Genomic DNA, 23,724 nt, shown 5'->3' with positions numbered 1-23,724 from the left:
CCCACCCACCCACACACACACACACACACACACACACACACACACACACACACACACACACACACACACAGACCCCATTTCTTTTCTCACCCCATTTTGACTTTTCCCCTTTCCGCTGGAGAAAACCACATGACTGAGCGCCATAAAACTGACAGGATAATAAAAGACAAACCAATCCATTTCGTGATACCAGTCTAATAGCGAGAGAGAAAAAGAAAGAAGAAAAACCGACGGAGAAAGAGAGAAACTTTGTGTTGCATTCGTGATCGACCTTGTGTTTGTTGCTGGCCTGCCTAATGGGTCCCCGAGAGAGAGAAAAGAAAAAGTGCCAACCACCCCAAAGCAAGCCGAAAAGAAGAGCAGTTAAATAAAGCCCGCCCGCTATGATTAAAGTAGTTCACGCCGGTCCTGACCGTCTTTATTATAAAAACACACAGAGATATAACAAGCCTCCCAGCCCTCCTGTGACGCATGCACACTCGTATAAGAAGATTTTGCCAATCCAGTCCAGATATACGTCGGCAAGTTATTAGGTACGGCTCGTGAGCCAGTAGAGTTGAGATAGGGTGGGCCGAGCGGTCTGGTAGTCATCCACAAGGCCCAAAGTCCTGAGCTGTCGCTTCAGAACAGGCTGTTACTGATAGTCCCAGTGAGCCGGGTCAAGTCCCGCACCGGTGTCCCCATCAGTTTCCACCTTGACAGGATGCCCATAATAAGCATCAAGCTCCGAGAGCGAGGCGGAGGGGGTAAAAGCAGTTTCGGGGGAGGCGGTCTCGGACGAGCTGGTATCCGGTCGAGTGGGATTGTGGTGGGCTTCGACCTACTGACCCGTCCACATCTCACTTGGCCGCTGTCCTGGCTCCGTGCTCCCGGGCCGACGACCCTGTGTCGCAGCGCTGGCATAGTATATCTGGCCCATCTGAGCCGTGTTCTGATACGATGGTTCGGGGTCCGGATAGACCGACGCACCCTGGCCGTGGCTCTCGGTAGGGGACCCAACAGGACCGGGGGAAGCCCAGCCGACACTGCCAATGTGAGGGCTGCCACTCGCGCTACCGGGCCCTTGCTGAAACTGATCGAGACTGGGCTCCAAAGGCGGGGGGGGAGCATACCCGCCGCTTGGGTGCGAGGTGGGACGCATCCCGTTATTGTAACCAGAGGAGGCAGTAGAAACGGGACTTCCTCCGTGGACATCACCACGAATGTGCGGTGGGAGCGAGGTGTTGGTCAGATACTGCTGCATGTTGTTGATGTTGGCGAGATCTTCGTTGGGAGACATGGACATGGGACGCTGAGCGGGAGAGGGTGTCGTGATGGGCGACTCCTGGTTGGACGCCTGTTCGCTATCCCCGCGCTTGTTCCTAATAGCAGCGGCGGCCAAGGCGGTGTTGGAGCCTTGCGCCAGAGCCTCGTTGCGAGCCCGCTGCGAGTCTTCCACTGTCCCGGTGTGGTGGTTCTGATGCCTGGTCAAGGTTGTACGGCGCGTAAAGGTCTTTTGGCAGTCAACATAAGGGCACTTGTATGGTCGCTTCCCCGAGTGAATTCGACGATGACGCGCGAGAGAGCTGCTGTCACTGAAGGGCTTTCCGCAACGCTCGCACTGGTGGGGTTTCTCGCCGGTATGCACACGTTGGTGGACGGTCAGGGCAGATCGCTGGATGAACTGTTTCCCACATCCCGGGTAATCGCAAACGTGGGGACGGATTCCGCTGTGAATGCGCTCTGTTCAAACATCGTCAGTAAGCAAGCCTTGTCTCAACTCACATGGGTTGTTACTCACCATGGCGCGCAAGATCGCTCCGCCTGGCAAAGCCCTTCCCACACGTCTGGCAGGGGTACGCCTTTGGGGGCGGTTGCTGAGGAGCGGGAGTAGGTTCGGTCTTGAACCCGGGGTGCATGACAGGAATCATGGACTGTGGCATGGGCTGCTGCATGGTTTGTTGCATGGGAATGCCCATAGGCGCAGGGGCCATGTTCGCGGGCGGCAATGGCGCGCCCCCCATCGCGGTTGGGGAGGGATATGTGTATCCCGAATTCTCGGAACCATGCGGCGAGTTTGGTCTGTTCATGGGAACCTGCTGTGGAATGGTCTGACCTTGTTGGTGTTGCTGCTGCTGCTGAACTTGTTGTTGAACCTGCTGCTGAACCTGTTGAAGCGGTTGCTGGGCCTGTTGAAGCTGTTGAGCCTGCTGGACCTGTTGGGCCTGCTGCTGGACTTGCTGTTGGACCTGTTGGACCTGTTGAACTTGCTGCTGAAGCTGTTGCTGGACTTGCTGGTCGACAGGCATGGCTCCGGCTTGTTGGAGAGCTTGGGCGGCGGCGGCACCTTTATTGTTCAGCACACTGCCAATTCCCATCGCACCAGAGGCTGATGGAGATTGTGACATGTTTGCCCTGTGGGTTCAAGGGTCAAGAGTCTAGCTTTAACGGTCAGCAAAACTCGTGACGAACTAGAGGCGGTGAGGCGACTCGAAACAGGTGACAAGGCTGCCTATCAAAGAAGACGAGGTCGCGACAAACGCGCGATTTCCGATAGGCAAGCCACGACATGGGTAGGTTCTTATTTACTCTGCGGCCCCAGAGGTTACGTTGAATCAAACGATGGGCACAAAGGTTCGGGTGTAGGCGGCGGACCATGAGATGGAACGGCGAGGACAAGGATTTTTGGAGGAAAACCCGTGCGGGGTCGGCTCGTGCAGAATTTTTCTTACCTCAGTTGAATCCTCAGGATGAGGCTGACGGAGGCTGACACGTCAAAAAAAGACGAATCTTGATGCCTTTATTCCCGATATATGGCGGCACCGACAGCTGGTGATGGCCGCTTGATGTCGCTTGCGAGGGTGGTGAAGGCACGGTTCAGGTGCACGGTTCAAGTGTGGGCTTTTGTTGCTGAGCAGAGGAACTGCAAACGCGCCTTGGCCACAACGCGGTAGTGACTTAAACTTTGGGGTCGGTTGGGATTACGTCGCTCGACTGCTGCTCGACTGCTCGACTGCTCGACTTGCGCCACTGTCTGGTAACTGCACCACGACGATGGGATGGGATGTGGCGCGGGCAGGAGGATTCGGATTCCGGTCTGCTCTTGTTTTTTGTTGTGTGAAGGGGAAAAAAAAAAAAAAAAAAAAAGGTCTACAGCCGGCCGCGACGGAAATTTCTGTTGTGGAAAGAGCTGCGGTGCGGACTGCGGTCTGGCTGGAAAGAAATTCCACGTCTATCGCTCCTTGCTCCAGTGGGTCCCGATCTGAATCACCCAGCTAAGGTACGGAGCAAGGTATTGGCACCTTGATGTCAGAATCTCGCCTGAATTTGCGATGACCAGTCACAATTCACCCCCTCGCTATGCCAAAGAGCTACCGGATGCCTGTCCGCAGCCTTCAAAGAAGTCGTCAATGGCGCGGTAAGGACAAAAAAGTAAGTCGTCGGAGGGAGGGAGTCGTCGTCAAACGGACCTGCAGTATGCCAACCAACTGTCAGCTTCAAATCACAACGCAACAAGAAGTGTAACGCAAAGCCAAATGATCCAACAGATGAGGTGTTTTGTACAACGGGGGGAGCTCGAGGTGGGATCGCCATCTTGAACATGTCGAGTTCAAGAGAAGAAAAAGTGGGAGAAAAGCCGAGCGCGACCAGAGACCAATGCTCCCATCTCTCCAGCACCAGCACCAGCACCAGCAGAAGCACAAGCACCGGCGAGAGGAAACAATGGCGGTGGGTTGAGGCGTCGTGTGGTTTGGTGGCAGCACGTCCCCTCCACCTCAGCACTGGTGTTTATGAGATCCGTGTGTTGGGCGGTTGCTTGGTTACGTACCGTGAGGTGGCTTGACAGGTGTGGGATCGCAGAGAATCTTGTTTGAAGACGTATCTGATGTGACGAGATGAGATGTGGGAGATGTTCCTTTTGTGGAGGGAGAGAGAATGGAACAGAAGGAGGAAAGACAGATCAGATCAACAAGATCCCGTGACAGAGGTTCTGACGGCGGGAGAGAGAGAGGGTGAGGGTTCAGGATCAAAAAATAATGGCAAAAAGAAAATAACGTGGCTCGGCACCCAGGTGAGGATCCTTGCGTGGATTGGGGACTTCCAGGCTGGAGAAGTGTGCAGGGGCGAGTTGAAACGAACGGTGAACAGCACAAGGGTGGGCTCCTGGTGGGTTCGCTGTGGGCTGCTGCCAGGCCCGCGTAGCAATCGCCTTATTTTGTCCCGGTCGTGCAGGGTACTTCGGCTGTCCCAGCCTGTGCCACCAGAACATCATGTACCACGCTAGCCCTCGAAGCTTCAACGCAAAATGATCACCTGCACTGGCCCCTTTCAGTCATGATTCCCGTCATTCTATTCGATGCCTTTGAGATTGACGATTAAACCTGTCTCGATGGAAAACAGATGCCCCAATACAGCCCACAGTTGGAAATGAGATGGATGTCCCTCATTTAGACTGACAAAAACACCCTACCCAACACCCAACCCAGAGGCAAAACGGCGGCGCCGTGACGATTCAGGGACGGGAAAAGCTGCTCGCTCTCCAAAGGGTACCATCTGCCCACCGCTTCCACCCCCTCACAACTCCCTCAGCTGGCCGCCTTCGAGCCAAACCCGTCGGCTCCCCGCAACCTGGTCGTGTCAGCTAGAATGCTATGGTGTTGTAATTTGTGCCATGGTGGGCGCTCGGACTCGTCAATGATGATGCTCCCCTACCCCGGCATCCCACCTCGCTCAGCCTTGAGAGCCCTGGCCTCTGACGTTGGCCCTGGTACCAGATATACTAAGGCGATCAGTGCGAAACCACAGCAAAAGCGGCAAAGAAGAAGAAGCTTCCTCAGAACCTTCGATCGCCCCACGGTGGTGGGCAACACAAGAAAAAGCTTCGTGCAACCTCGATATTCTGGTTCCTTTGTCCCCTGGAATCAGCCGGCGCCGACTTGCCATTTATTATCTTGTCACCTTTATCTACCGGTACCGTAGAGCGGGCCGTTCAGTAAAGGGCTTGATCATTACACCGCACACACACGGAGAGGGCCCACGAGCAACGATACGGCAGAATCCGAACAGGGGCTTCCTCCGAAGTGTTGGGAGCTGCAGTCAGACACGCTTTTTGTTGATCGAGCACCCAACCGGAAGGATCAGAGGGCATGACGAGCCGAGCAACGGTCCCCCAGGACAACGATCTGCATCTAGAAATTCGGGACGGCCACCTCATCGCGATCACCAACAGGAGGAGGGGGAAAAACTCGATGGGGACTTCCTTAGATGACTTGCAACTCGGACCATCCACCTCACCACTGGCAGCACAGGCCACCCTGCCTGCACCCAGCGATCAATTAAATAGCCAATCAGTCTACACAAATTACTCGGGCGCGCACACACTAACAATCAATCAATCAATCAATTGGGACTCACCCGCACCACAAGCTATTGAAACGCATGCAAGTGCAATTTGCTTTCCCAGTAGTAACGATGTTTAGATTCATACCACTTTTTACATACTTATGTGGTGGTGTCGTGCCTTTAATTTTGAAACTATGACTTGTGTGGTGAACTTCATGCTCGAACTTCAAAAATATGGGCTGCGGTGCCTGTCAAACGCCCTGTTGGGCCTAGTGCTCAAAATCAAACTTGGCCTGATTGGGTGTGTGGTCAGGTGACTTGCCTTATATCATATGTGGGGAGGGTGGTCATAGTTGCAAGTCATCTAGGAAAGTCCCTCGATAAGGGGGCTCGCTCACAAACATCGAAGCGGTGCCGGAAGCAACGGCGAGATTGGTTATGGTCTTTTGAAATTGGAGATTTCCAAGAATAACGCCGCCAGGGACACACTGTGCTCGTGGAGTTGCCGATGGTCAATGCATGGGCAGCCAGCCCATTTCGGAGCCCCTGCTTTGGGGTGGGACGCTGTGGGACCCCCCCCTCGCGGTTGTGAGCAGGGGAGTGGCACCTGAAGCTGACGCTATGCTGCTTGGGGAAGGATTCTGGAATCCTTCTAGAATGCTTTTGGCCTTCCAAGCCGCCAGCTCAGCGCTTGGCGGGCCGGGGGTGGAGGTCTGGGAAATGCAACCACCTCCAAACCTCCTGCACCACACCGCACCACCCCCTCGCCAAGCCAATGCATTCGCTGCTCAGAGGGCAAGGATTTGCACAGCTGAACGGCCCTCTTTGGCTTCTATTGGCTGTTGGCCAGTCCCTTTAACGAGCAGAGCCGAAGGGGCTCTCTTTGCGTGTGTGTGGCATGCAAAGATGGCAGACGGCTTGCTTCACAGTCTGGAATCTGAATCGCTCATGGCGGATGCTACTCCGGCAGAAGGTCCTATGACTCCACCTTTGACGTATATCTGCTGACTGCTCACTGACAAATGGTAGGAAAGTGGTGTGAAGCTGGTCCAAGAAGAAGACGAGAAGAGAACTGAGCATCCCAAGGGCGGGGGTGGAAATTCATGTGGCACGTTCACGACGGGCGCTTGGACACTTCATCAAAAGCTTCCACCATCGTTCTCTGAAGCTTCTCCCGCAAGCCCTGTGGATCCTGGACCCTGACGGCGACCGGGGGCGTGATGAAGTGTGCCAGGGCCATGACAGGCTGACGCCCAGTCCACATCGCTTCGCTTCGCAGACGTCGGTCCAGGGGGCTTTTGTTGCTCAACAACACGAAGCATTTGCTACAGAAAACGTTGACCAACCCTTTCTCTCATCAAGGCAGGCAGAAAGGCGTCGTGCAGCTTCTTCGAGTTTCATATCTACCGACAATGGGCGGTCGAATGCTGGCATTGGTCAGTGAATCTCGGTCGCCTGCATGCAATTGCTTGATGGCTGCCGCCGCCCGGTTCCTTTGGGGCTGCTCCGCCGCTTACCCTATGTCCAGGGGGTGATAGTGCGAAGCTTGGTTTCCTCCTGGTGTTGATTCCCAGGCAAGAGGAGAGGTTGGGCAACGGGGAGTTTCTTTCTGCAACAGGATACATTGTTGCTCTGAAACGCCGGGCACAAATGTTTGCCCGAGTCGTTTGACCTCTCTTCCCAACGTCTTTCTCTCACAGGCACGAATCTCCCCCGTAAATCCCACGGAAATATCCGCCATATCCATTCAGCAGCGAAGCCACTCCGAAGCTGTATTGATGACGTCCGTTTTCATACTGAACAAGATGTCCGGTGGATGCCTAGCAGCTGTCAATATGGAGAATGGTTTAATTTCCTTCTCGGTTCCATCAGCCGAACCAAGATGAAGTTGAGATCTGGGAATAAACTGGAGCTACCTCCCTTGGCCAAGATAAGCGGCCTCATCCTCGCTCTGTCGGTATGGCCGGATAGGAAGAGGTTGATAACGAAGTGCATTCTAAAAGATGGCGAGAAGCTAACTTTGTACTGTAAGTTGCATATTCTCCAGGTGACTCACCAACAAGATGCTCACATATGTTTGGTGTTCTTCAAGGTATGTCGATCTGAGGTCTCTCGCATACAAGTCTCATTAACGGTTTCTTCGGGATGATTACATCGCCTCCTGATCATTCCACCCCTTGTTCGGTCAATCAATCCCGTGGACCCCCCACTCCCCCCTTTCCTTCATCGGCCGGAGCTTCTCCCCGGGTGTTGACAGCCGGCCCCTGGCTGGCGGGTGGGGCTGGTAGTTTGATAAGGGAAACATGCAACGTTTGTTTGAGATGATGGTTCGTGATGGATAGATGAGACCTGGTGTTGGGAAAGGGTTGTTATGCTTGGGAGTGGTGAAACGCGTGAAAGCTTAGCACCCACTCGCTGACTTGGAGCTTGGAGCAGGAGTTTGGAAAACGTTGGGAGCATCCGAGATTGGTGAGGGCTTGCGTGGATAGTAGCTTCTCTAGAGGTCTGAGGAACTGGTTCTAATAGAATACACTGACGGCGCAACTTAGGAGTTTCGATGACGACTTGGTAGCACACTTGCTGTTCGCTAGCGTCCAGCTCCAAAATACTTTTGGGTTCAACCCAGATTGAGAGTTATGCAGCTCTGAACTCACATCTCAGCATGCCCTCGGCGTTGGTCTTGAGGGTTTCATGTAGACTTGTGTAAACTTAAGAATGAAGTGCTTGTATAGGTAGGTGTTGGAGTATGTTTCTGATCTACCTGATGGAGGAGGTTATTTATTATCCTTCTGGTGGATTTCTTCATTTGGGTAAAAACATATATACCCTTGGCCTATGGCCTACCTTCAAAGGCCCCTTTCGCATATATTTAAAAGCCTGTCAGTCATACCTAGGCTCCTTTCTATCATCTTCAAACCCATAAGTTACGCAGCAAAAGGCGTCAAATCATCAACATATCATCTCCCAAACCCCCTTCCTCAAAGCCTAATCCCCCTCAACTCCTCCACCACCCCCTCGGTAAACGCCTCCTGCAACACCAAACCCCCATCAACACCCAACAGCCCATCCGCCACACCAAACCCCCTCTCCCCATGAGCCCACAAGCACCTCTCCACCACCCTCGCGTACCTCTCCCCTACCAAACCCCCCAACTCCGCCAGAGGGTTAATCTCAAACGGCGCCCCCTCTTTCCTGACACCCAAAAGCCAATCCCTCACGTTTTTGCTCTCCTCCAAACTAACATTGGGATACCCCTTTTCCTCCTCGCCCTCGACCACCTTGGCTTTCCTCCCCTTCCCCAACTCCATAAGAACATGGAGTTTCTCCCAGTGCGCCACCTCCAACAACACCAACCCCAGAGAATAAAGATCATATGTCTTTTTCGAATTCCTCTCCGTAGGCCGCTGCCGCTGTATCCCCGGCCACCGATACAAATCCCACACAATATCCGTATCCCTCGCCGTCGTAGCCGTCCCGTCGGGACGAGAAAACTCAAATCCCGAGAGGATGGGCGAGGTAGGGTCGTACGCCACCCGCCCGTCATCAAGGCAGAAAAGCACATTTTCCGAGAATATCCCCTTGTGCAACCAGTTGACCGCATGAATGTTGAGGACGGTAGAACAAAGTTTTTCTGCCAGGACCACCCGCTGTGACAGAGACGGGCGGTAGGTCCTGTTGCCGAGGAGGGAATAAAGTGATACAATCCGGGTGTCGTAATCAGAGCCCTCGGGGAATTTGAATATCCAGGCGTACCGCTCCGTGTCGTTGTAAGCCCTGTCGTCAAAGTACCCGACGCAGGTGGGTAGCGAGCCGGGCTTGGGGAGGTGAAGCATCTCGGCCAGGGCGACGGTGCGAAGGGCGGATTGCTTGTCTTGGAGGGAATTGGGTTTGAAGGCCCCGATCGATTTCCACTCTATCCATACTGGAATGTCGCCGTGGGGGGTGGTGAGGATGCCGCGGGGCCGGGGGAGGTATTCGGGGTGGGCGGTTTCGTCTTCGTTCCAGCCGAAGGAGGTGTCGAGGGTGGCGGGGGTGTACTCGGGAACCGTGATTGTGATGATGTCGGAGAGGGAGGAGAGCTTGAGGGGTTGGTTGTCGTCGTGGAGCTGGGAGAGGATGGCGTCTGAAGTGCGGGAGAGCTTTTTAAGTTGGACAAGGTCTTGCAGGGTTTTGTCGTTGTTGTTTAGGGCGGCAGCGGTGGCATGGTTGCGGGAGGAGGTGGCAACAAGGCCGGAGACGGCGTCAAACATGTCGCGGAGGTCTTGGATGTCGTTGCGGGTAAGGATCATCTCCCGGTAGGTCTTTGCGGTGATGTCGTCGATGCGCTTGTCACGGTGGTCTCTTATGAGCTCGTGGAGACGCTCGGTAAGGAAGTGGAGGTCTTCGAGGAGCTTTTTGAACTCCTCGCCGTCCATGACGAGCCACCGCACTCGGCCGGGGTGGGTGAGCATGTCTTTGGTGTGGTAACCCGCCTTGGAGAGGAAGCCCCTGATATGGTTGGTTCCCTTGAGGTGCCTGCGCTCCTTCTTCTCTTTTTCGTAGGACACCGCCAAAGCCGAGACATCCTTCACAATGTCGGCATCTGCGGCCGAGGTTGTATCCGTTTCGTCGATAGACGCTCGCTTCTCCTCGTCTCGCTCCAAGCCCCTAATTTCTTTTGCTATTTGCTTGCCATCCTCGTCATAGACGTATGGGTTGAGCTCATTGCCGTACCGGGCATTGTAGTCACGGAACTCAGAGAGCAGCCACTGTATACGGGCGAGTATAGCTGCAAGCTCGATACCTTCGGCTCCCAGTACGGTACCCAGAGTCGAGCCTTCGGGCACATCGATGAGGCCGGCCGCCTTACCCCAGGCCAGGACGCGGTTGTATTCGATGACCAACTGCAGCCTATATTTCTCGCAGTCTCTTGGCATCTCAACCATGGCCGTGAGGAACCGGAACACTAGGCCTTTGTTAGTTTTGCTGACGCGTGTGGTTTGGAGAAAACAAGGCCTGGTCGTCATGCCAATAGATCTATACGCTATCCAACCACGTGTTTCAATGATACAAAGCCACTTGAGCTTCATAGTTTTAGGCCTATTTGCATGACGAACAGGCCCCTATAATATTCCAAAGAGGCGTGTTTGTTAGTCAACTAAAGAGTCATGAACGTGTACACACCTCTGATGGTGCTGTCGAAGACGTCCCAGGTGAGGGAGATGATCCCCCCTGCGGCTTCCATGGTTGCAGTTGACGATGCCTTCCAAGCAAGGTAGGCCTTTGGAAAGAGCAAGAATGCCTTTGGAAAGTAAAAAAGCCTCCAGCAAAAGTAAAAAGGCTTTGAAAGATCAAAGGAAGGCATGCGTCTTGAAGGGCTGAAGTGACAGGCCTGCTCCACTGGCTCAGGCAGCAGCGCTGATTTGCTGGTGCTAGCAACTGCTGTTGTGGTCGTTCATTCAGTCGTCGAAATGCGCCCAATCAGTTTCCTGCATCTTGATCCCCAAGAACTTCAAACTGTCAATCTGCCTGAACGAGGCACTGCTCAGAGTCAGTCTGTATACAGCAGCGTTACACTGCATACTCGCATTTTGGAGCACAGCTTTATCGACATTACAAGAGTACGTCTAGGCTCTTCTCGTTCCTGCAGGTCTCCCCAGTCAACACTTCACCTGACTTTACCTACTTCGTGAGTCACCTACACGCCTTCTTAGCAAGCCGCCAGTTTCCGATATCATCACCAGTATCACTACTGCACAACACACCCACGTGAGACCCTCTTCTCGCGGCGAATGACATCTCTGCACATCTGAGCCTTGCCAAGCCTCGCCACGGCTTGCACCGGGACACCGGAGCACACCTTGTCCGGTGAGTCCAGAAGTGACCACACACGACCACACACACAACCAACAGCCAAGGGCCTCCAGAACGAGAGCGTGGGAAGCGTGGGAGCCACCGCGGCGTGGCTGGTTTGAGGCTGGCCCGGGAGTGTCAGCAGGCCGGGCCATGCCTTGGTAATCACACCAGAATCATCCTGGGCGTTCCCCAGCCCGCCTAACGTCATTGAAATACCACTGTTTTTCTCACCGAAGCAATCTTCCACTTCTTCAACAACCTCTTGCCACAGCGCGAGCTACCAAAGAACAGAGTGTGTGACTCTTTCGCTCTCGAGATGACAGACGTCGTCAGCGCTCCTCAAGAGGAAGACGAGCCACGTCCTCCGTTACCAAAAAAGGTGTCGTCGCTTCGAACCAGGCCGGCCGCACGTCGAGTCCCGACCGCGAACCGCGTCACGATAGCCATCCCGAAACCTTCCCCCACCAGCGATGTCACCAGCGCCCGCTCCGCTTCCGGGGCCGGTATCCAGTCGCCCGAACTTAATGTCACATCCACGCCATGGTCCAAAAAGCTTATTCTGACCCTCGACGGCGGCGGTATCAAGGGGTACTCGTCTCTGATAGTTCTGCAGGCGCTGATGCAGGAGATTGCGCGGGTTGAGCAAGACCTTGACCCGCGCGCCTCATCGAGCGCCCAGACTGAGCGGATACCCCGCGATCAAATCCCCGAAGACGTCTTCAGGGAAGATCAATATCTACCGTGCCACTACTTTGACTACATCGCGGGTACCAGTGTCGGAGGTTTGATCGCCATCATGCTGGGAATGCTTGGGAAGAGCGTCGATGAATGCATCAGTGAATTCCACCGCCAGAACAAGAACATACCTCTCACCACGGACCTTGCCGGCGGCGCCACGATTGACTTTCCACTGCTCTATCGCCGGAGCACCTGGCCGACCAAGCGCACCCGCGCCTTTTTCGATACGTTTGCCAAGTTTAGCGTCAGCTCTACAACCAGGAACAAGACCGCCGTCGCTGCCACTCTCCCAACACCGGTCTCTTCGAGATCATCCACCCCCTCGAATGAGTCGACCGGCTTCCGGAAGGATGCCTTTCAATGTCAGACCCTGGCGTGGTGTACCGAAGTCGAGCGTCACCAACCGCGCCGCCCATACGCTTTCTGCACGTACAAAGAAGAGGAGGAAGATGACGCCGGCAGTTTGGTCTCGATTCCCGAAGTCGCAAAGGCCATCACGGCGCCGTCGTCGTATTCCTTCAAGCCGTTCAAGCTAGGCTCGGGGTCGTTTGTGGACGGCAGCAAGCAGATTCGCGACCCTACTCTTGAAGTGCTGAAGGAAATCTCATCGCTGCTCGACGACGGCGAGCCCTCTATTGATTTGTTGCTGAGCCTGGGGACGGACGAGCACCAAGCCTGGTTTTATGAGAAGCTTCGGGCTTTTACCTCGTCTGCGTCTACTCCTCTTTCTGCGAACTCCACCGCTTCGAGGGAGAGTCTTTTGGATCAGGAAAGGGGGAAAAAGTACAAGACTTATTACCGGTTTGAGGCGCCTGATGTCAAGCTGGGGATGAGGAAGAAGTACTATTTGAGCGAGATTGAGGAGGTCACGCGGGAGTGGTTGAGTTCCAAGGAGCAAAAGGAACAGATTGCGAGGTATGCCCGGTGGCTGGTTCAAAGAAGGAGGGAGAGGGCGAGGACGACGAGGTGGGAGGGTTTTGCGCTGGGGGTGAGATATGTCTGTCATCATGGGGACTGCAAGATGCCGGAGAGGGTGTGGGAGTCGAGGGGGGATTACTATGATCATTTGGAACGGAGGCATGGGGTTGGGAGGTTGAGGGCGGAGGAGAGGGAGGGGGAGTTGGATAAGGGGAGGAGGTTTGGTGTTGGGGATGGGCTTTGAGCTTCGCGATACCCATTTGATTTTGGGGTTTTGGTTTTTTTTTGTTTTTTTTTTTTTCTTTTTTTGTTTTTTTGCTTTTTCTTGCTCTTGGATTGGGGAGCATCAAAAGGAGGTTTGAAGCAAGCATGGAGTTTTGGAATTGAATACCAAGGGGGGGGATATCCGGTACTGGATAGGTATCAGGGATTATTACGTTATGAGTTAGGATGGTATGATTATGGGGTATGAATATGATGGTATTGTTTATTTGATGAAGATATGGGATTTGGAGTGTGGGATTATGATGTGAAAGGGGGCCAAGTGAGTGTTGCAGCATGCTGACAGTTTGCAGACTGAAAGAGAGACAACTTGGATAGGGTGAGGGGAGTAGAGGAGGTCTGGATTTACGCGAACGTGGTTGGTCATGACACCGGCACCGTATATTCTTTCTTTGTAGACTGATTGTTGCATGTGTAGGTCCTGCAGTTGATCGTATACAGTCTCGGGCATCCATGCCGATGTTTTACACAACGTTGTCTTTGACATTGTAGACATGACCACACCGGATACCCCGTTTTGCTTTAACAATTACCCAAATGGGTCTTGATCTGTCATACAGGAATAAAATGGAGGGGCAGACGTGTTCTTCCTCCCCTTTGTCCCTGGATTTGATCCGAAGGCTAGACTCTTGGTGCTGATGAGAGCCGTTACTTGCCCGTATTTAGTGGCTTGCTTCCCGAGTTTTGCGAATGCAAATGCCTGGTATACCGATGAACTTAACTGAGAGCGTTGGTTCTCCCACAGCGGGTGTCGATGATTTCTTCCTCCACCACGAGCTGATAGTCTCAAACGGCGAGCCATCTTAAACTATTGTCAAGCGCATCGACTTACCTGTCCTACCTACCATGGACAGTAGTTCCACAAAAGATATAATCACCATACCCCATGCCGTACCGCCCACCCCCCGAAACCCCGTTCCACAACAACAACAACAACAACAACAACAACTGGGGCAAAATTCTAGACTCTCCACTACCCTGTGTCATCGGAACCGGACGATCGGGTAGAAGTAAGGAGGCAGCCTACGCCCTTCTGGGAACGGAGAGATCGGAGACCTACTGCACCAACCCAACCCAACTCAAATCCCCCCCTTTCTCTCTCTCTCTCTCTCACACACACACACACACACACACACACACACACACACACAAGACAAAACTGCGCCTCAAAGCTTGCGTGCGATGAGAGTCTTGTCTTTCAAAAAGGTGAGAGAGGTTGAATTTTGATAAAGGTCACAGACCAATTGATGAGAATGTTCTCAATAAGTGGGGGTCAGTTTCAGTGCTTACCCTTACCCCATGTGCTCACGTCACATTATCATTTCTTGGCAAGCAAGAGAAATCACGGAGGCCTCCTTTGCGCACGGGTCAGTTGTGGGCTGTGCGTTTTGGTGTAACTTGTTGGTACAAAGTTGGTGAATAGGATGAACGGGGAAATGGGGAAAGTCGATTGGAATTTGTTCAACAGCGCGTGGCCGTTTTGAAGAGCGTTTTGCCGAGGGATTTTGCCTGCCGGTGATTCGCTTCTCGGACTGTGAAGAGGAAAGGAAAGCGAGGCGCAAAGGGAAAACGCGATAGGATGGATGTCTTGTCGAGATTGGGCCTCATCAAACGGTTGATGGGGTGACGTTGGATGATACCTGCATTATGTAAAAAGTGAAATGGAAATGGGAAGTTTGGGGATCCTTCCTTGGGGTTGGGGGGGGGTGTCCTTCTTGCTGTTGACGGTATTGTAAGATCTTGGAAGGAGGGTTGTAAGAGTTTCAAAGACAATTGTCGATCTCTTTTGAAGATGGCAATTGCGTCGAGACACAATCGTCGAGCCAGGATCATGACGCAACCAGAAACGTCCAAAAAGCCAGGGTGTTCGCTTATCGATAGCCCGGGCAAGGCAGACCCATGAAGGCATTTCTCCACGTTTCTCCACAGGCTAGACAGGGGCAGCTCAAGCTTTTGGAGCTAGGAGCTTGTTCTCAGCTGCCCTGGTTACGTCGTTGATGCTGTGCCCAGTTTGTGTTGTCTTGGAGGAGGCCGTTGAGGTTGCCAATTTGTTGGCAAGAGTTTTTGGTATAACTTGCCAGGCGGTGAATCACTCAGTTGAGCAAGGTAGGTCCGACTAACTGTAGTGGAAACAACGTCCCATCTATACTCAGCATCAAAAGTTTCAAAATCGGGCGGCTACACTCGAGGCCTGCATCGGCACGGCAGGCGTTGAACGGCACGGACCAAGATCAAGAAGTTGGTACCAAAATAATTCTCAGTGGCACAACATACCGTACCTGTCTGTCGACGTCAACAGCAGAGCAGATTCCTCGTCTCTTCTCCAACATCGCGGGGTTATGTTACCAGCTTTCTTTCCGTCGTTCGTTCTCCAGCACAGCAAAGCAAAATCCACATCGGAGCTTCCCACTACGCAATAAACTTCTTCACAGCCACGCTTGGCAGAGGACTCGATTCGTTCGTCAAACCGCAGACCGCTCCGACTCCGAAAAAGACGTTGCCATCCGAGAGTCTAGGGACAGTCCCGACACCTGCGGGAAACAGAGACAAGTGTGGTAGCGTAGTAGTGTGGTAGAAACGTGTGACGTGGTACGTTCTTTTTCCCTTTTGCTGTCTGTCCAAGAAGGGACATTCGTAATGTTGATTCGAGATATGGAATTCCTCGATGTCGGGCGGTGGGCGGTGATTGACAAAGGGGACCACCTGCTTGGGGCAAGCTGCGGGTTGCAAACTAACGCAGGGCAAAACGGAGTGGTGTTTTGACAAGTGGTGGAAAGTTGGGATGGCATTGGACTGACGGTTGGTTTCCAGGGACGCAACACACAGAGAGAGATTCTCATAACTCGAGATCGCTGTTCTTGGGTGCGTTTGGCAGTTCAGCAGACAGCGTTTGGCCGGGCGGAGACTTTGTCTTTGTATCCCGGACCGGCTTAGGGCAACCCCACCTTTGTTCCAGCGGTCCCAGCCAGTCCCAGTCTGCCGTTCGCCCCATTTTCGTTGCCGAGTCCAGGGGCCCCCAACTGTTCCCGATTCCCCCTGGTGACTGCGACGTGAAAACGCTCTCGCGCCGCCATCCATCATGTCCTGTAAGTACATACATCTTGCCAAGTCACCCCTACCTTTTATCATCCTTCACACCACTCCCGTCTGTCTTCTTGGGCAGCTATGAACCGCTCCCTTTCTCGACTGTGACACCCGACCACTTACTCCCCTACATACCTACCTTACCTTACCTTACCTTACCTTACCTACCTTCATCCTCCTGGAGAGGTAATTTGTCTTCTTGTCAGCTCTCTCTCCTACCGCTACTGTCCGCGCATCGCCATGAGAGTCAGTGACCGCGGCGACACCAGACAGCAGCATCTCACTCTCCAATCTCACCCATCATCATGGGCAAGGGCTTGATCAATTACTTATCAAGCTTGACAGTTCACGTTCAAACCCGCCAGATCTTGCGCCGAGTAACCACCGGCAAAGCACCTCACGAAACAGGCTCGCCCAGCATGGATGACGAGGAGAGCCCCCTCTTGGGCCATAGGATCGCTAATGGCGGCTCCGAAGCCAACTTTTGGAAACACCTTCTTCTTGATCGCACCAGCAGCCCTGGAACCAAGAGTCCCAACGCTCTGGTCCGGCTGCCGGCGCATTTTTTCAATGTCTTCAAGATCACATTGCTCAGCTGTAAGCACCTACCTAGCTTGACGTTGAGCCATATCATGGAGGTTATCTAACAGCGGCACACCAGCTTGGATAAACGTTCTCCTTGTTTTTGTTCCCTTTGGGCTCATCGCCGGCACGTACGAGTGGAACCCAACATTGGTTTTCACCCTCAACTTCTTCGCCATCATCCCCCTCGCCGCCATCCTCTCCTTTGCGACGGAGGAGATTGCTGCTCGGCTTGGCGAGACTCTCGGTGGCTTGGTCAACGCCACGTTGGGCAATGCCGTCGAACTTATTGTATGTCCTTTCAGCACTATGCTGTTCATCCAGCCGGCTCGTGCTGACGTCTGAACAGGTCAGTATCGTGGCCTTGAGGGCCAACCAGGTGGAAATCGTCCAGGCCTCCATGTTGGGCTCAATCCTCTCGAACCTCTTGCTTGTCCTGGGCATGTGCTTCTTCCTCGGTGGCCTCACCAACATGCGCGACGCCGACGGAAACGCGATTGAGCAGAGCTTCTCTGCGGGCACGGCCCAGACGACATGCTCTCTCATGACGCTTGCATCGGCAACCATGATTCTGCCGGCCGCTCTGTACGGCGTCCTGGACAGCGGCTCGGACAAGGAGGAGGTGGCCCTGCTTCTTTCTCGCTGCTCGTCGGTCGTTTTGCTCTTTCTCTACGTCATGTACCTGATCTTCTCTCTCCGTTCACATAAGCGCCTGTTCGAGTCCGAGGCTGGTCCCAACGCTGGAGAGGAGGAGGAGCACGACCCGCTCCTTGGCCCCTGGTCGGCTGGCATCGTGCTGTTGCTCACCACCCTGGTAATCAGCTTTTGCGCCGACCACATGGTCAACAGCATCGACGCCGTGGCCGAAAGCGGTGCCCTCAACAAGACGTTTATCGGCTTGATTCTCATCCCGATTGTCGGCAACGCGGCGGAGCATGTTACTGCCTGTGTGGTGGCTGTGAAGAACAAGATGGATCTGGCCATGGGTGTTGCGATTGGGTCTAGCATCCAGATTTCGCTGCTGGTGACTCCGTCGTTGGTTCTGCTGGGCTGGGCGATAGGTGTGCCCATGACACTCAGATTCGAGACATTCCAGACGGTGGCTTTTGCTGTGTCGGTGCTCGTGGTGACATACACGGTGCAGGACGGCAAGTCAAACTACCTGGAGGGAGCCATGTTGCTGGGGCTTTACATGATTATTGCCTTGGCTTTCTGGGCGAGTGGGTAAACTCGACTGGACGCGCACTGAGATCTGGACACGGAGTGTCACAACCGACCCTTGGCAGAGTTTTGGGGGAACGAAGCACAAACACACCACGAGGAACTCCCACGAAAAAGAACACCACGCCATATCCACGTGGATACACAACATATGATGGACATCACATTGGTGATGGAACCACATCGAAGGACCAATACCCACACTGTTGGGAACGATTATCAACAATTACATTTAACATACCTCAAGTCCTGACGGACATGTTTCCCTTTTTTTTTTTTTTTTTTTTTTCCCCTCGGTATCTTCTCTGGAGGCGGTGGTCTTTGACTGTTTGGTCGAAAAGATTATTTTGCTTTTACGTTCTTGTGTATATCATTTGAGCGCTCTGGCGACTGTTCGGCCTACCTATTCATACGTTTTAGCTACGAAGGGGAGGGGTGAGCACGGACAACCAAGAACAATTTGTACGATAGGCGGCAGAGGTGGATGAGAGGAGTGGGTGGTTATCTATTATTTTTTTTTTTTTTTTTGGTGCCCAGGGGCGTGTTTTGAGTATTTTCGTTTGTGTTTTTGTTTTCGTTAGGTTAGTCTGGGGTCCAAAAAGAGGGTGAACGAGAGGAGTGAGTGAAATACAAGGAGTAAACTCATGTGTGTGTCTTGACTGAGGTTGCTGTTTGTGACAAGGAGTTGTATGAAGAATCAAAAGTGCTGCTTGGCTGGTTTATGCTGTCTGAATGATTGAATGATACAAAGTAGGATTGTCTTACATTATCCATACCCATTCTAGTCACGTATACTTATTATCTATCTATACAATATCAACACACACACTCTCACCCATCACCGTTCACTCCTCCCCCTTCCACTTCCAGGCCGCATTCCGATGCAGGAAATAATCCTTGCTCTGAATACTCTTCCAAATACCATAAAACCCCCCCAGCGGCACCTGCCTCTTGAGCCAGTGCCTCTTCTTGTTCCCGGCCGCCTCGGGGTCAACGTGGACCTTGTCCCAGACGCTCGGCAGGTGGCCGGCATTATACTTTTCCCTCAGCTCGTCATACCACCCCCTGCCGTTGTACATGTCCCAAAACTCGTCCTGGTCGTAATACGTGTGCGCATACAGCCACTTCATGCCCCCCAGCTCCCTGACTTTTGCCTCCAACTCTCTGTTCTTTTCGACAAACCTTGCCGGTTCGTCCGGCCCCCATCCCCAAACGCCCACATTGAGCATCATGTCTTCTTCTTCCCTGACGACCCCCTCCGGAACAGTGGTAAAAGGGTGAAACGTCGGCGGAGCCCTCCGCCTGAGCGGACACAGCCAAAGAGGCCAGATGTTCAGCGACTCGGCAGTGTAATCCACAAACGCCTCGGTGGTCTCGAACGGCATGGCGACATCCTGCACAACAAACCTCGCGCTCTCGCCAGACCCGTGCAACGCGCGGTACATCATCCTGGTGTGCAAAAAGTCATCCAGAAACCAGCGGGAGAACCTGGTAAAGGGGACGAATTTGAAGTACTCAAAGGCCGCGGCGCCGACCCAGAAGCCGCCGCGGTCGTACCGGAAGAGGTATTCCGCCAGGGGGATGTACTCCTCGGACTGCTGTTGGTTCTGAGCGTGGAGGTAAAACCACTGGTCCCACGCGCGGGAAAACGTCCGTGGTTCTGCCGCCCGGGGCTTGACATCGGTGAGCTCGCCCGTGACGACCACGCCGTGGTCCCTGCTGAAGAGGATGCCGTCCACGTAGTCGTTGTCGCCGTTCCTGACCTCCCGCCTGATCACCTCGACCGTCTCGGCCACGCTCCTGGCACGGTGGTATCTCGTCTTGACAAACTTTTTCGCGTCCATCAGCCGAATCTCCAGACACGTCGTGACCCCCAGCGTGCCCACCGCACCGGCCGCTCCGCGGAACAAGTCCCCTTTTTCTTCGTCGTCAGGTCCGAACCGTACGATCTTCCCGTCTCCGAGAACCATCTCCACTTGTCTGACCGTGTCGTCGAAGAAGCCGTGCTTGAAGCTGGAGGATTCCCCTGCTGTGCCCGCGAATCCGCCGCCGGCGGTGATGCCTGGGAACTCCATCACCACCGGGGGGATCAGGCCGTGGGGGAGGGTAGCTTCGACCAGCTTGTCCATTGGGACGTTTGGTTCCACGAGGGCGGTTTTGGTTGCTTTGTTGACGGATAAGACGTTGTTCAGGCTGGAGATATCGACTGTTGCTGTGCCGGAGGAAGGGCGTGGGCGGGTGGAGTTTGTTGAGCCGTGGTTGATGCGGTAGGGGGTGCGGGTTTGGTAGAGGGTGGTGAGGGTTTTGGAGAGGGATTGGAGGGTTTTGAGGTGCTTGTCCATTTTGGGCCGAGTTGGGGGCCACACGGGAGGTGGGAAGGGGGGATGGGGAGTGGTGGGTGAAGGTGAAGGTGAAGGTGAAGGGTGAGAGATGGGAAAGGTGAGAGTGAGATGCAAAAGAGTGGTGCCAAGAAATGATACCATGTGGGTCCCGGCTCATGGTGGGATTTTGGGATTCTTTCTGGGGAAGGGCCCCTGTCGAGCGGTTGAGAAGAATGTAAGTGAGGGAAGAGAGAGAGAGAGAGAGAGTTAGCCGACAGAGTAAACCTGAACTGGCTTGGATGTGTCAGTACAGATTCAAGCCACCAGCCAGGATGAAAAGACACCAAGATATCTGCCAACTAGGAGCTATCGGATTATACATTATTATAATGCAGGTATGTTATTTTTTTTCCTTCCATGTACGTCAAAAAATCCCCAATCCCCAACCCCCAAACCAAAACGCCCGCTTCCACTTTTCCAAAACTCCCAGATCATCAAACCCCCTCTCACAACTTCGCAACCGCCTCCGGCCCTCCCCTCAACATCCCCTCCATCCTCCTCCTGACCACCTCCCCCCTCATCCGACTAACCTCCTCCCCCTTCCTCTCCACCTCCTCCAGCGTCCCCGCCCTAACAGTTAAGAACCTACTCCCCCTCTCCCCACTTCCCTCAACAACCTCCTTGATAAACCCCCCCCACCCCGAAAAACACCTCCTCGCCTCCTTCAAGCCCGGGAAAATCAACCCAAAACAGTGCGGCATGCCCTCGTACTCCTCCAACCTAACCCTCACCCCGTCCTCTTCCCACATCTTTTTCGCGAGATACTTATCCTCATCCGCGAGCAGCTCCCAGCCAGTACAGATGTAAACCGGCGGCGCTCCCTCCCAGCTCTTTGCCAGAACCACCGACACCAGCGGGTGGGTCATCAATTCGTCAGAGACATAAATGTGGCGACGTTTGGGGGTAGAAGGCCAGATGGAGCAAGCAGGGCGTTTGGATTCTGCAGAGTGGAGAACAGATGGTTCGGGTAGGTAATCAAACGGTGCGTTTGACACACAAGATGGGGAGGAGTGGGTGACGTCCGTCCAGGGGGAGTTCAACGCCAGGCCTGCCGGGATTGGGATGTCGACTGTTCTGCCGTTGTACATCACTTCCTTCCGGCCTGATCTGTGAAGGTGGAGGATGAGCTGCAACAGTGACAAGCAGAGGTTGCCACCAGCACTAGAATAGGGGGGAAAAAGGAAAAAAAAACGTTAGTGATATGTGTGAGAAGGGGGGAAAAAAAAGAAGAAAAAAACGAATAAAAAAAGAAAAAGGGGGGGAGGGGGTGGGAAGGGAAGAGGTACCTACCTATCACCCGCAAAAACAATCTCCTCCGCCGGAACAGCAGCGTGAAAAGCCCCCTCTTCCGGGTATAAAAGCCCCAGGTAAGCCACCAACCCGTCCATCACCGCCGCCGGAAACGGGTCCTCTGGCGCGAGACGGTACCGCACGCTGAAGCACCTCCCCCCGGTGACTTTGGCCAGTGTTTTTGTTGTGGGGCGGTGAGTGGCCGGGTCCATGAGCCAGTAGGCGCCGCCGTGGAAGTAGAGGATTGTTGACTTGCCGGTTGCTTCCTTCATCATTTCGCTGTACAGCTCCCTCTGTGACAAACCCTCCGGGAGACGGCTGGAGGAAGTGGCGTTGGCGCGGTAGCCCGTCCATTCACCTTCCACACTCCTCACCTCGGGCATTGACGGCAGACGAGTTTTTCCATCGTGGGAGAGGGCGGTGATGGCGCTGGAAAAGAGGGATTGGATGGCGCTTTGGGTTTCTGGGGTGGGGGTTGGGATGGAGTAGGTGGCGACCCAGATCTTGCCTTTGATGCTGGGGAAGCGGTTGAGGAACTGTTTGGTTTCAGAGATGGTCTTTGGGTTGGGGGGGTTGATGTAGGCGCGGAGGACGCTGACGATGAGGGCGGTTTTGAGGTCTAGGTAGGGGGACTGGGGGAGAGGCGGAGGAGGTGGAGGACGGCGGTGCGGAGGAGCAAGGGAGGTGGGGGAGCATGGCCTTGAGGAATTTGTAGGTTGATGGGTCCGAGGTTGGTGGTTGGGTTGGGGAGACGGGGGGGGACATCGCCGCCTGCCAGGGAGGCGGCGGTGAGGGTTTCTTCTTGGAGTGTGGTGGTGGTCATTGTGGTGGTGAGGTAAGATGAAGAGAACTGAAGGAAAAGGGAGGGGGGCTGTATCAAAATGATATTGACCAAAAAGAAAAAGAGGCAGAGTGGCCAGACAGACTGAAGAAGATAGAACAATGGTTGAGAAACCGAGGGATGAAAAAAGCAGCGAGGTCGAAATATATCAATACATCCTCCGTCAACGGCGTTGTAGTGGTAGTAGAGTTAGTAGCTCTGACAGGGGTTCTTTTCTTTCAGATCTGGCCCACCACCCACCAACCCATCCATCCCACTCGCAAGCAAATCCCACTTTGTACAAGTTCCCTTCCACCCCCCTCCATCATCCAATGATTCCCCTCCCATCCCAAAACACTCCGACTACCCCAGGCAGACATGGCGAGATCCGCACGTCATGGTGAAACCCAGCAGCCATGTCAACATTGCTATGCCCGCCAAGAACCTTCTTCCTGCCTGTCTATCAACAAAAAAAGTTGGGATGAAAGAGAGACATACCACCACTACCACCGTCACCACCAACAACCACCAACACCACCACCAAAAACCTGTACCTCGGCTTCCACCCCCCTCTCCCCGCCCCGGCATTGGCAACCTTTGTTTTCGCTAGTACAGCTTTGTCAGCCTACTGCACCTCCCGCTTCCCGCAATGCCAATGTGGTGCCATTTGTCTCCCCCCGAAACCTAATCAGCACATGCCAAACTTATGTAGCCCTCAACATGGGAAAGTTCATACACTTACCGTTCGCTCCCCACACCTGTCCAAACTGTCGGGTCAAATGCTTCCCTCCTCCGTTTGTTTGTTTGTTGATGTCGAGTCGATCGAGGGGGGACACCCGCACTCTTATAACAGCCCGCGAGTCCGGAGAAGAAGCCAGAGAACCATACCAACCTGCATAAGTCAAAACAGCACTATCCATCACAATTGCCCCGACATGAATCACATCTCATGAGATGACCAGATTCTTAAAAAACCTAATAACGCCCGCTGCGAAATATTTGCGACACAATGTTTGAGCGAAAAAAAAAAACACTCCAATGCTGTAGTATAATGTTACTGGTACAAAAGCCACAACCCCCCCATAACACTACCCCGCTGACCGGTACACATTAATCATATATCCAACTGTTGATCCTCCTCATCACATGGTGCCAGCGACATGTCGCCGGCTCTTCCTCCTCCTTCTTCTCCTCCTCCTCCTTCTTCTCCTCCTCCTCCACTTTCTCTTGTGTCATCCACCCCACCACCCC

The 23,724-nt window shown here is 53.8% G+C and overlaps 8 protein-coding genes across 8 annotated transcripts; 3 read left to right on the top strand and 5 right to left on the bottom strand.

Annotated features, from left to right (window-relative positions):
- Positions 1-120: 120 nt before the first annotated feature.
- On the bottom strand, positions 121-4,114 carry QC764_408860 (uncharacterized protein). The gene is given in 6 exon segments (XM_062947172.1): positions 121-1,722; positions 1,781-2,228; positions 2,238-2,417; positions 2,712-2,976; positions 2,985-3,449; positions 3,809-4,114. Coding segments are annotated over 3 exon segments (1,500 nt in total). The 5' UTR covers positions 2,388-2,417; positions 2,712-2,976; positions 2,985-3,449; positions 3,809-4,114; the 3' UTR covers positions 121-820.
- A 3,989-nt stretch (positions 4,115-8,103) lies between these two features.
- QC764_408870 (uncharacterized protein) lies at positions 8,104-10,991 on the bottom strand. The gene is made up of 2 exons (XM_062947173.1): positions 10,486-10,991; positions 8,104-10,267 (listed from the first exon to the last, which is right to left on the bottom strand). The coding sequence occupies exons 1-2, from the start codon at positions 10,664-10,666 to the stop codon at positions 8,301-8,303; spliced, it is 2,148 nt and encodes a 715-aa protein (XP_062800503.1). The 5' UTR covers positions 10,667-10,991; the 3' UTR covers positions 8,104-8,300.
- Positions 10,992-11,473: 482 nt separating this feature from the next.
- QC764_408880 (uncharacterized protein) lies at positions 11,474-13,057 on the top strand (the record flags this gene model as incomplete). The annotated part of the gene is made up of 1 exon (XM_062947174.1): positions 11,474-13,057. The coding sequence occupies one exon, from the start codon at positions 11,474-11,476 to the stop codon at positions 13,055-13,057; it is 1,584 nt and encodes a 527-aa protein (XP_062800502.1).
- Positions 13,058-14,013: 956 nt separating this feature from the next.
- Positions 14,014-18,823, top strand: VCX1 (Vacuolar calcium ion transporter). The gene is made up of 5 exons (XM_062947175.1): positions 14,014-15,684; positions 15,907-16,181; positions 16,525-16,776; positions 16,841-17,052; positions 17,111-18,823. Exons 2-5 carry the CDS (start codon positions 16,175-16,177, stop codon positions 17,987-17,989), a joined length of 1,350 nt encoding a protein of 449 aa, XP_062800501.1. The 5' UTR covers positions 14,014-15,684; positions 15,907-16,174; the 3' UTR covers positions 17,990-18,823.
- A 4-nt stretch (positions 18,824-18,827) lies between these two features.
- QC764_0066560 (uncharacterized protein) lies at positions 18,828-20,324 on the bottom strand (the record flags this gene model as incomplete). The annotated part of the gene is made up of 1 exon (XM_062940584.1): positions 18,828-20,324. The coding sequence occupies one exon, from the start codon at positions 20,322-20,324 to the stop codon at positions 18,828-18,830; it is 1,497 nt and encodes a 498-aa protein (XP_062800500.1).
- QC764_0066550 (uncharacterized protein) lies at positions 19,366-20,583 on the top strand (the record flags this gene model as incomplete). The annotated part of the gene is given in 4 exon segments (XM_062940583.1): positions 19,366-19,434; positions 19,455-19,665; positions 19,726-20,398; positions 20,405-20,583. Coding segments are annotated over 3 exon segments (717 nt in total). The 3' UTR covers positions 20,163-20,398; positions 20,405-20,583.
- On the bottom strand, positions 20,569-22,749 carry QC764_408902 (uncharacterized protein). The gene is made up of 2 exons (XM_062947176.1): positions 21,654-22,749; positions 20,569-21,524 (listed from the first exon to the last, which is right to left on the bottom strand). Exons 1-2 carry the CDS (start codon positions 22,034-22,036, stop codon positions 20,810-20,812), a joined length of 1,098 nt encoding a protein of 365 aa, XP_062800498.1. The 5' UTR covers positions 22,037-22,749; the 3' UTR covers positions 20,569-20,809.
- Positions 22,750-22,936: 187 nt separating this feature from the next.
- On the bottom strand, positions 22,937-23,709 carry QC764_0066530 (uncharacterized protein; the record flags this gene model as incomplete). The annotated part of the gene is made up of 3 exons (XM_062940582.1): positions 22,937-23,079; positions 23,216-23,365; positions 23,601-23,709. The coding sequence occupies 3 exons, from the start codon at positions 23,707-23,709 to the stop codon at positions 22,937-22,939; spliced, it is 402 nt and encodes a 133-aa protein (XP_062800497.1).
- Between the last annotated feature and the right edge of the window lie 15 nt (positions 23,710-23,724).

The sequence above is a fragment of the Podospora pseudoanserina genome, chromosome 4 (genome assembly GCF_035222485.1).
Source record: "Podospora pseudoanserina strain CBS 124.78 chromosome 4, whole genome shotgun sequence".
NCBI lineage: Eukaryota > Fungi > Ascomycota > Sordariomycetes > Sordariales > Podosporaceae > Podospora > Podospora pseudoanserina.
This window is presented reverse-complemented; position numbering and strand designations above follow the sequence as displayed.